The sequence below is a fragment of the Nelumbo lutea genome, chromosome 4 (genome assembly GCF_056320005.1).
Source record: "Nelumbo lutea isolate HS-2025 chromosome 4, American lotus-T2T, whole genome shotgun sequence".
NCBI lineage: Eukaryota > Viridiplantae > Streptophyta > Magnoliopsida > Proteales > Nelumbonaceae > Nelumbo > Nelumbo lutea.
In genome coordinates this window covers 48,160,256-48,171,847 of record NC_142687.1, presented here as the reverse complement: position 1 = coordinate 48,171,847, position 11,592 = coordinate 48,160,256, and the positions used below count along the sequence as shown (strand labels likewise).

Sequence of the window (11,592 nt, the reverse complement as noted above, 5' to 3'; positions counted from 1 at the left end):
ATCCGTAGAAGTGTGTATTGGTACTTTAATTGATACAATTTTTTTTAATTATACATTAATTTTAAGTATATATATGCCTCTTATTAAGACGTATAGTGTCGATACTTCGAACCTTTTATATATTTTTCATGTTATTTGTATTTTCGATCCGGTAAGTGTTCGGTCCAGGTGTATGATGCTATTTATAGCCCCATCGGTCCCAGATTTTGGGATTTGATTTCAGGAAGAGAATGCCTTTGTATTAAATTAGGAAACAGGATTCATGGCCCAAAACCCACATATGTCACCAAAATTCATGGCCCAAAACCCATCTACCCAACCTATGTCACCAAAAAGCACGGTAATTAAGGAGCTTTTATAAAAATATGAAAATAGAAGAAGTATATGAAGCTAATCGGAGAGAAGATAACATCTAACTTTATCCTTCAAATGATGTTGCTACGAAGCTCCTCTACCCCTATCTCGTCTTCTATAATAGAAGACGCAGGAGTTAACTCAAAAAGCTCTTGGAGAATATCCTCCACTCCAGAAACCAACCTGAAAATATCGTTACCGGCCAACCCATCTCCGGTCACACGGCAATCAAAACATAAACACATCCGTCGCGTAACCTCCGATGGCAACTTGCACGCCACATCAATCACATGGCCGGCCGGGGACGGGGCAGACTCCCCGCTGCAATCCGGCAAGGTTTTTCCGACATCGACGACGAGGCATAACGAATACAAATCCATGATAAAGCTCGAACCAATTCCGTCATTCTCGTTGTATGATAGAAATGGGAATGAAATTGAAGACGAAGAAGAGTTGGCTGCCAACACTGGCGACGACGGAGATGGATTCAGTCTCCCTCCGTTGGGGAGTCATTATGCTAACAGAAGCGATGAAAATGAAACATTTGGCCTCTCAGAAAGTCTTTTCTGTCAGGAACCAAGATATTTGTGTCTGGCTCTAGGACTGGGCGTCGACCCGGATAGAGCGGAGACTAAGAAAAGCACGTTCAGTGATGAACGGACACAACAGCATTACCAGAACCTCCTACACGATGATCCCTGCAATCCACTAATATTGAGAAATTATGCCACGTATTTGAACAAGGTAAGAGGTCTAACAAATGCAACTCTTTCTCTTTCTTTCTTCTTCTTCTTCTTCTTCTTTTTTTTTTTTTTTTTTTTTTTTTTTTTTTTTTTTAACATTACACAAATTAATGCAATTCTTTGTTGACGTTTTTAATCCAATGTTAAGAAAACTGGACCGGACCAGCCGGTTGGACCAGTTAAACTGTGACCCAAGTTGGGGCATATTGCTTGTATCGAGCTGCACCTTTATTTTTTTTAGTTTATTTTTTATTTTTTATTTTTTCAAACTGGTTCAGGGGTCGGTTTAAGGCCCGTCTACCCCGTGAATCAGGTCAGACCCCAAAACACCCACTATAGGGGGTGTATCGGTCACCATTATGACACGTATCAGCCAATATGCCCCAATACTTTGAACCTTGATCATAACCCAAAAATTGGAACCATTAAAAGATTGGCTGATTGGCTAGTCTAACCGAGTCTAACTGGAGAACCAATGAATTAGTCACCATTTTGTAAAACTGGCTAGTTTTTTAATCAATTTTATTTTACCTTAGGCTCTATTTGGAAGCAATGTTCAAAGTATCAATACGTATCGGCCACTACATATCGTGCCGATGGCTTACTGATAGGGGTTGTATCGGGTCAGACACTGGTACAGAGGGTGGTTGGGCCTTAAATCGATCCCTCTGAACCGGTTTTGAAAAAATAAATAAAACTTAAATAAAGTACCGATACAGGTCAATATGCCTTACTAGCGTATCAGTCTATGTCGATACTTTGAACCTTGTTTGGAAGGAGTACAAACACAAATGTGTAGAGTGCAAAACCTTATATTTTGTATACTAGTAATTAAACACATGTGTTGCACGTGAGAAATTTTTTCTCATATTAATTACTTGAATTTTAGATATATCATAGTAAAGATAGAAATTGAAAATTAAAAAAAGTAACATGATTAAAAATAAACTTAAATATTTATTATTCAATTATGACATCATGCATTTTTTTGAAAGTTGGATCATTGACCCACCATGTAGATAAGAAATAGCATTGCTTTTGGATTAGTTTTAAATTAGGGAAAATTATAGTCGGAGCCGACTCTACAATTAAAATTTGGTTACAAGTTGGTCCATAAACCAACAAAACTCTAACAAACGGCTCTACATTTCAAGTTATAAAAACCCTTGCCATGTCATCGAAGGGTTATGTGGCTATTGCTAACATGGGACTCTTAATCTATATTGGACACAATAAAAAGCTTACATTGAAATTGCCCTTTAATGTTGGGTGATTGGAAAATTAAAAAAAAGGGTTTTTATTTTCTCTCTCTCTCTCTCTCTTAATATCCCTCACACTCTTTCACTCACATTCATCTTTATCTGCTCAACGACTATGTGATTTGAAAATAAATAAAAATGGTTTTTGGTTTCTGTATTTACATTTTCTAAATCAATTTCTTTCATTATCTCTCTCACTCTACCTATCGTTCTCCCTCAATCTCTCTCATTCTCTTTCTCTGTTGATCTCTCATTCCCCCTTAATTTCTATCGTTCTCCCTCAGTTTCTCTCCCTCTCCCTCTCTCATTTTTTTATTTTCTTATTTTCTTACACACTTATATGGTATTAATCAGATCGTATAAAAGAAAATGAGACCAACTTGGTATGGTTCAAAAATTATTATACAAATTTGATAAAATTCAGAAGAAACTCTTGGCTATGAAATTTACATCCATTGGAGAGTGATAGAGATTGAGGGAGAAGGAGATTTTGACTGAGAGGGAGAGTGAGGGAGAAGAATGAGAAAGATTGAGGGAGAACAAGAGAGAGAGAGAGAGAGAGAGAGAGAGAGAGAGAGAGAGAGAGAGAGACAGAGAGTGGGAGAGACAGAGAAAGAGGGAGATCAAGAGATGACTATGAGAGTGAGAGAGAAGGGAGGGAGATCGAAAGACAGAGAGAGTGGGAGAGAAACTAAACCTATTTTCGATATAGGTTTTCTACTGTGTCCAACATGGAATAAGAGTCCCAAGTTGGCAACAACCGCATAAGCCTCTGATGACATGGTGGGGGGTTTTTATAATTTGAAATGTAGAGTCGGTTTTCTGAGTTTGGTTGGTTTCCTGACCAACCTATAACCTAATTTTAAATGTACAATCGACTTTGACTAAAATTTTTCCTTTAAATTATATATTTCATTTACATTATATAAAATATTTTTTACTTATCACACTTAGTTTTTGTTTGTCTATGATATCATTTTACTCAAACCACTAATCCCCATCTAAAAATAGAAATTGTTTGATTTCTAGGTTGACATTAAATTTTTTATTACATTTCCATCATTGATAAAATTATTTCTTATGTATAAAACTTATTTTTGTTCAATATAATGAATGTACAATATTAGAAATGTATCCGATATTTTATTTTATTTATAAATATATAACATTAAATGTGTACCCAAAATTTTCTCTTATTTTTTTTTTTTATTTTAGTGATTCTTTGTATTTCTATTATTAAAAATTTTATTATTTAACTATGATATCATTTAATTTCTAGGTAGATTTTGAAATTGAATTTCCATTTTCATCATTAATAAAAATACTTCTTATATTTTGTAGTTATTTATTTTAATTTTTTATTATTTAATTATGGCATTATTTATTAATCCATTTGACCCCAAATGGTTTTGTTTTCAAATTACTTTTCAAAATATTTATTTTTATACTATTAAAATTAATATTGTGGATTTAATTACAAGAATTTAATGATGACAACAATATATTTAAAATATAGGATTTAATGAGAGAGAATAGGAAAATATTTTTATTTCCAATTGGTTTTAAGTTTTACATTCCATTTTTATCATTAATAAAAGTACTTCTTATTTAACATACTAATTATTGTATAATATGTATGTTAAAAATGTTCCCAATTTTTTTTCATTTTATCTATTTTTTAATTTTATTATTTGATCATGGCAGCATGGGTTAACCCATTTGAACCAAAATGATTTAATTTCTTACCACCATTTAGATGAAAACACTATTTTTGCTTGGTAGATTTTAAAGGTATAAGTTTTTATGCTATTGGAATTATTAATTTATTAAGTATTGATTTAATTAATAGAACTTAATAATGAGAAGAAATAAAAATGACTTAACTATATGATTCAATGAACATGAATGCAAATTAATAACTTAATATTGAATTTAATGAGAGAGGATTGAATGCATTGAATATCTTTAAATTACCTCTTTTCAAGTCATTTAATATCAAGAACCAATTACCCTATTTGCCCTCATTTTTTTATCATTATTTTTTTTTTAAATATAGAGGGGTAAATATTGTCCTTAGAAAATTCTAGAAATATTCTTGAGGCCATTCATACTTTTTAAAGTAGTATAGATATTTGTATTTGTAGTACAAATGCAAATATGTATTGTGCAAAACCTTATATATATTTTGTATGTATTTGTATTGTATATATTTGTATTTGTACTCTTTCCAAACTGAGTACAACTGTATGGGAGTGCAAATGAAAATAATACAAAATTTGGTTTAAATTTGTTTTGGATTTTACTTTATTCTACTTTGGGTCTTATTTTACTTCATTTTTATTGCAACCAAACAAAATAAGGTGAAATTTGAAACAAAAATGAATCAAAACTTGCACCCAAATCATTTGCATTACCATAGTTTTGCATTGCACTGCAATGAAACACAACCTTACGTGCAAATTTTTGTAGGAACTTTTGCACTCGGTTGTCCATTTTGGGTATTTTTTTCCTTTGGATTTTGGATAATTTTTATAGATCTATATATTTTAAGGCCCCAAAAATACCTTACCTCAAACTTCTATTGAACATTAAACCTGTGAACCTCTTCTTTTTCTGAATAGTGCCTACTATTCCGATCTTTGAATATTGATTTAATCTCTTTTTCCAACGTGATAGGTTAAAGGAGACTACGAGAAGGCGGAGAAATTATACTCAAGGGCAATCTTGGCAAATCCAAATGATGGGGAAGTGTTATCAGAGTATGCCAAATTAAGGTGGAAAGTACGTGGAGATCAAGAAAGAGCATCCAATTACTTTGAACGTGCTGTAAAGGCCTCCCCTCAGAATAGGTAACAAATTAAGTAACCCTAACGCCCCGTTTGTTTTTCGGTAAGTTGCTTATTCAGGTAAATGCAGTTACCTGGGTAGGCTTTTCCTAGGAAATATTTATCCAGGTAAGTGCATTTACCCATGTTCTTTTATTTTTCATGTAAATTAGCCATAAAAAATCATTATTAAAAGGGGCATTTTTGTCCCATTTAAGTGTTGGCAACTTCCCCTTAGGTGGGAAAGTTATTTACCCACTTAGGAGATGAGTATTATTTACCCGGGTAAGTGATACCCAAGAAAATAAATTTTCCCTAATCCCCACATAAATCTAAAAAAAGAACATGAGATTCTTGGTCAGTAGGAACCAAAATCCCATTGACCAACTTTCCCCCCTCTCAAAATCTGAAAATAGAACGCCCCCTAAATCACATCATGTGCAAGAAAAATAGTTTTACAAAGTACCATGCATCATTTTGACGAGTCCTGACCATCTGCTTAGTAATGGATTAAGGGTAAAGTCAGCTGGGTCTGGGATAAGACGGGTTGAAGTCGATCCTAGCCCAACCCAAAGTTTTGAAACCCAAGCTGGATCCTAACCCAACCTAAACTCCCCCAGCTCTAACCCAAACCCAACTCAACTTGAAGTTGATTATGGGTTTTCTCTCATCCTCTTAAAATTTCATAAAATCTTTCAATTTTTCTTAATCTTTAAATGAGACACCTAAACTAAACTTTTATTATCATATACTAACTATATTTTTTATTTGGTATTTGCTTGTTTTGTGTTTTTATTGCTTTTTCAGTAAAAGTTAAAAAAAATGGTTGCTTCGAATTATTATAGCTTATTATGAATTATAATATATATATTGAAAATTTAAAATCATGAAATCAATAATAAACAATGTTTTCAACCCGTTGTTGACCTAACTGGTCGAACTGTTCAAACCGTCACCCAACTAGGATTCTAGGTCCAGTTCAGTCAAGGCCCGCCAGATGGTCAAAAACCATTGACTTGGTCAAGAACTGTTCGACCCAATGACCGGGTCGCGGGTTGCATACTCAATGCCTACAAACTTTCAGAGGCCATAACTTTGCACTCCAATGTCCGATTAGGGTGATTTTGTTTTATTTTGGGTAACTTTTCGAGATCTATGTGTCCCAAGGGGCCATAGGCACATTGTCCTACTATTTTCACGAAAAGAATCCCTTTTTTGGCCTCAAATTGAAAATTTTAATATTTTATAAATAAAAAAAAATTAAAAAATGAAATAAAAAATATAGATTAAATATAAAATAATACATATAACATATCTAAAACATATTTACACACACAACACACACACACACACACACACACACACACACACATATATATATATACATATATATATGTATATAGCTTTTAGACAAAACGATGAATAACAATTTAGAGCCCAACCCAAAGTGAAGTTTGGTTGACAAAAATCAACCCTAAGTTTAACTGGAACATCAACCCAATGTAATTTTTTTTCTCTCCTGGTCAACTAGTTCCTCCATACAAGTTGATCAATATCATTTGAATATAGTCTATTTGGGTTAGTTAACTATGCTATTTTGATTGGTCAACTAATCTTCTCAAACAGGGCATGCTCATCCCTTGAATGTCATAGTTAGCCAACTATAACACATCGTTTTGGCATTTTATGCTTCCACTATCATAGTTAGTTGACTATGCTTATTGAGGTAGTCAATTATGTCTCACAATCAGGCTAAGCTTGCCTCACCTATCAATGCCAATCCACTGTACATTTGTAAGTAGTTGATTACTCTATGGAGCCTAAGTAATTTTGTCTAATAGACAACCCAATACTTAGAAACCTTGGAAATTCGTATCCAAAGGTTCAAGATATCTTTTATTGGATTTCAAAATATATTTTTATAATTATAATCACTTGTTTAAGTCCAAGAAAGCTTAGGAACCAAACGTATTCTAGCCATTGGTCTCTAAGGTTGCTTATCAGAATAAATGCCCATATCTATTCACTCACTAAGAACATATTTGATCTATATATTAAAGAAGATGTCTCAAATGTACATCCTAAAATATATAACAAGGACTTTTCACAAAAACATACCTGAGTGATATAAATAACCAAACCATAAACTAGATACATTGTACATCATATACTAGATACTGAGGGCATACACCATCTAACACTTTCTTCTTTCTTTCCACTAAATGTTGAACTTGAATAACAACCTTTTAAAGTAAACTTGTAATCATTCAAATAGATAAAGCACATTTGAGGTTGCAAGATCCAACCACTAGAACCAAATTTAGTGCATTTTCTATCACCAAATACATTTGGCTTCCCGCCAACAATCTCCCCCTTTAAAGATGGCAAACCATTTCATTGCAAAAATAAGGAATAGCAAGGAGAAACCATTAAGCACCTTAGATTACACATTTAACTTCCTTTACAATTTCTTTAACAATATAAGCACTATAAATTTGGGAGAAATTTTTAAATGAAAGATTCTACATTTGTTTTCCATAAAAAAATTATATGCACATCACACTAAATAAAATATCAATTGGCAAATGCTCCCCCTAAATTGCATAATTATATGTCAGTTTACTTTTCCCCCCTTTTCAACCATTTTCATACCTCTTCTCCTCTTTTAAGCTACTAATGCACCCACTCTTCTTCCCTTTTGACATCATCAAATGTGAATATAAAGTGGCCATGATCCCCTAATGACCATTATTATCAAGGATTTACCATTCAAACATATATTATTAATCATTTCTCCTTTTGGAACTGATTTTCCTTTTCTTTACCTAATGAATGCATAGGAGAATAACTCAGATATGATACTTTTTAGCAACTTTCAATCGTAAATACTTGAACCAGAACAACTTTCATCTCATCAAAATAAGTATTAAGATTCATGATTGATAGCGAGGTGCCAACCAGCTGGTTGATAAGGCCTCTTGTTAGTAACAGAGATTTGGGATGGAATTTTGCCTACGCTAGGGTTGAGGGGCTATGGATTGGGGATGGGCTACTCCCATTGTATAGCACTTGAGTATATATATATAAAAGATTCATGATTGATACCAAATGGCTGCAAGGTATTATATCAAACATGGAGAACAAATAGACAACCGCTCTAGCTGGGAGATAAGACATTAGTCACATCAGCCTTGCCCCCTTTTTGGGTGCCCCTTGAGTACTCTATGAATAGTCCAAAAAGACCTTAGGCCCCATTTGGTTCACAGAAATAAGGGTCTGGAATCGGAATTGGAATGGGCTATTCCGAATCCAACTGTTTGGTTGGGTGGAATCTGAATCCCATTCTCATTCTTGCTGGAATGACATTCCTTCATTTGAGAGAATGTCCATTCCTTGCCCCTCCCTTAGAAATGAAATCTCATTCCTGCTGATTCCAATTCTCATTCTTATTCCTGTCTGAGCCAAATAGACCATGGAAATAGACCATTCCAATTCTGATTATAATTCCAACTGTGAACCAAACAAACCCTTAGAGGTTGCCTAAACTATTATGAGCCACTTCACCCCTTTCCATCCTCCCAGTGCATGCCCCTATCCAAGCTACTCTCCTCTTTTTTTCCCCTTCAAATCACCCATCTCATCCTCTCTCCTCCGGTCGAGCCTATTGACTTGTTCATTGCTATCCTGGTCCAATAATTCGATTAAACTCATTGACCCCACTAAATTGGACTACAACTTTGTTCATCTGACTAAGAACTAAACAAGTTCCCTCCATTGCTACTCAAACAAAATAGACATTTTTATTCATCTCAACCTCTACATGAATTTGGATATCTCTGGGATACTTTTTACCCTATATGAGAATATGTAAGGAATCTAAGGACCACCAAGTATGGTTCTCTTCATTTATTGCAATGAAACTATCTAAATCATCTCCAAATTCATTAAATCTGGACCAACATCAATGTGTGAAGTGGAAGGCCAAAAACTATATATAACCCACCATTTTTAGAATTCATTGGACGCTTGAATGTCACCCACCCACGGATCCTATCTCTAAAGAACTAGCTCTGTGCCATTGAAGCCTTTTGGTTGGATAGTAGAACATCTAGACCTTCGATTTAAAGAAGAATAGAAATTGACAACCAAAGAAGCCTTGTTAGTCAAGATTGAGTGGAATTTCTAGACCTTGTCCACCCAACATTCAAGCTCCCTAATATATGGCACAAAATCTACAAAACAACCAACCAAGTAGCCATAAAGAAATGTTTCTCAGTCCATCATCCCACTTCTTGTTACCACCACCCAAATCGCTCCCCTAACAAATCAATTTACCTTCCTCTAAAATGTCAAGATCCTCCATACCTTCTATTAAATTGCCCTTGAGATTAGAGTTTTGTTACAAATACCATCATTTACATTAAAGACAAATAAAGCTTAATTTTGGTTAAATTTGCATTAGACTTGACTTTGTCTTATTTGCATTAGATTTAAATTTTGGTTTAATTTTTTTATGTAAATACCATCATTTACATTGAAGACAAAAAAACCTGGTGCACATTTTGCATCAGGTTTTCGGGAAGAAAAATGGGCACTACCACACAGTGAAAATGAAACCAAAAAGTATTTTGAATCAAGTAAGAGTGCAAATCATAGTTATAAACAAATAAGTGTAAAGTTGAACCAAGTATAAAATTTGTATTTGGTTAATATTTGCACTATAAACAAACACATCCTTTATATTTGACTTTGTATCAAGATTTTTAAAATCGGACCGGATTTTTGGGTCGAATGGTCCGACCATTCAGTTCGAATGGATGATCCATTTTAACTTAAAAAAATAAATAATAGACACAAACCATTGTCCAGGTCAATGGTTTGATCACCTGGGTCAGTGGATTGTTGACCAAACCAACGGTTTTTGGTCAAAAAACAGTTTTAGGGTGAAACAGAACAGATTACCTGACCGAATATTCCCGGTTTTCCTGTTCCACTGTCTGGTTTTCAAAATCAAGCTTTGTATTGCCCTATAAGTTATAAGAAAAATGATTTGATTCACTTTATATGAAAGATAATGATGAAAGGATGAAGGTTATTTGTTTTGAAGGGGAAAGGTACGAAGCAAAATGATGGGATCCTCACATTATATGAAATAGAATAAAGGTAGGAGGTTAATGAAAGAAATGCAACCATTTTTAGGTGTAAAATTTGCACTAACCATAAGTGAAAATTTTGATCAAGTATAAGCTAAAAACAAATGAATTCAAAACTCAGCTAATTGCAAAATTTGTACCACTCCAGATTAATTTGCATCGTGTGGAGCCCCGGGGACTATATAACGTTGGTCCATATAAACTAATGGACCAAAGCATGTAAATTTCAAACTCCTCGGTGCATTAGAGATAAACTAATGGATTCAAGGAAGATTAATCTTCTATAACATATATCCTTCTTTAAACATATACACTTTAACATTTGCTTTTATTATGCAAGATTTTTCTCCACATTTTCCAGCATTTTTGTTGAAAAAGTTGTACTTGTTTCATGCAGTCATGTAGTTGCAGCATATGCTTCCTTTTTGTGGAATATAGAGAAGAATGAAGACGAAAGAGAAGTCACCATACAATAACAATATTTTTATACAAAACCCAATTGGTTGTAGATTTTTTTTTTCATTTTCCCATAAATTTTAAGCATTTCATTTTGTATTATTTGTAGATATCTTATGTAAAATGAGTTTATTTAACACAATAGAAATAAACCAGCTTATTTTACGAATTTTATAATTTTTACATATCAAGAGATTTCTCTATTCCAAACATCAAGTTACTTTATGCCAAGGGTTAGATCCAAATCATCTAGGCATGGAGTTCAAACTCTCAAGGTATCTAGTTTAATGTTTTGAAATAAGAAAAGGCAAATACCACAGTGCAGTAGTGAAAAAAAAAAAAACAAACTAATGATAAAGTGAAATGTCACATATGTCTAACGTCTTTAATGTTGGTATGCTTGATTCTCTGGGTGTTTATTGGAAAAGTGCCACATCAGCATCACTTAGGCTTTAACGTTTATTGTGCACGAAAGCACTGTTTAGTTTCAACATTTATCAAATAAACATTAAAAAACATAAACACTTGGACTTATGTGCATGAGACACTAGGGGAAACTTCAAACTCTTGTCTCTTCCAAAGCTCCATTTATTGAAATGAAATGTTTATGTAGAGCATTGTAAGATAAGGTGGAAGATAGCTTTATGAGGTGTTACATGAAATGTCCAACCAAACAACAAAAACAATAAACATATAAAGTAATGTTTTTCAATTAAACATTTATCTAAGAAACACCCCGTTTATAAACGCCCATGGAACCAAACACATTAGGGGTATAAAAACAGCCGGTTTGGTTCGATTC

At 33.5% G+C, this 11,592-nt stretch overlaps 1 protein-coding gene across 1 annotated transcript; it reads left to right on the top strand.

Annotated features, from left to right (window-relative positions):
• The first annotated feature begins 391 nt into the window (after window positions 1-391).
• Window positions 392-10,959, top strand: LOC148855633 (uncharacterized). The gene is made up of 3 exons (XM_088986448.1): window positions 392-1,098; window positions 5,033-5,205; window positions 10,732-10,959. The coding sequence occupies exons 1-3, from the start codon at window positions 430-432 to the stop codon at window positions 10,808-10,810; spliced, it is 921 nt and encodes a 306-aa protein (XP_088842574.1). The 5' UTR covers window positions 392-429; the 3' UTR covers window positions 10,811-10,959.
• Window positions 10,960-11,592: the final 633 nt, after the last annotated feature.

Coding starts and splice junctions, on each gene's coding strand:
- LOC148855633 (XM_088986448.1), top strand. CDS start 430: ATGATGTTGCTACGAAGCTCCTCTACCCCTATCTCGTCTTCTATAATA. Junction 1,099..5,032: donor ATGCCACGTATTTGAACAAG/GTAAGAGGTCTA, acceptor CCAACGTGATAG/GTTAAAGGAGACTACGAGAA. Junction 5,206..10,731: donor AAGGCCTCCCCTCAGAATAG/GTAACAAATTAA, acceptor TGTTTCATGCAG/TCATGTAGTTGCAGCATATG.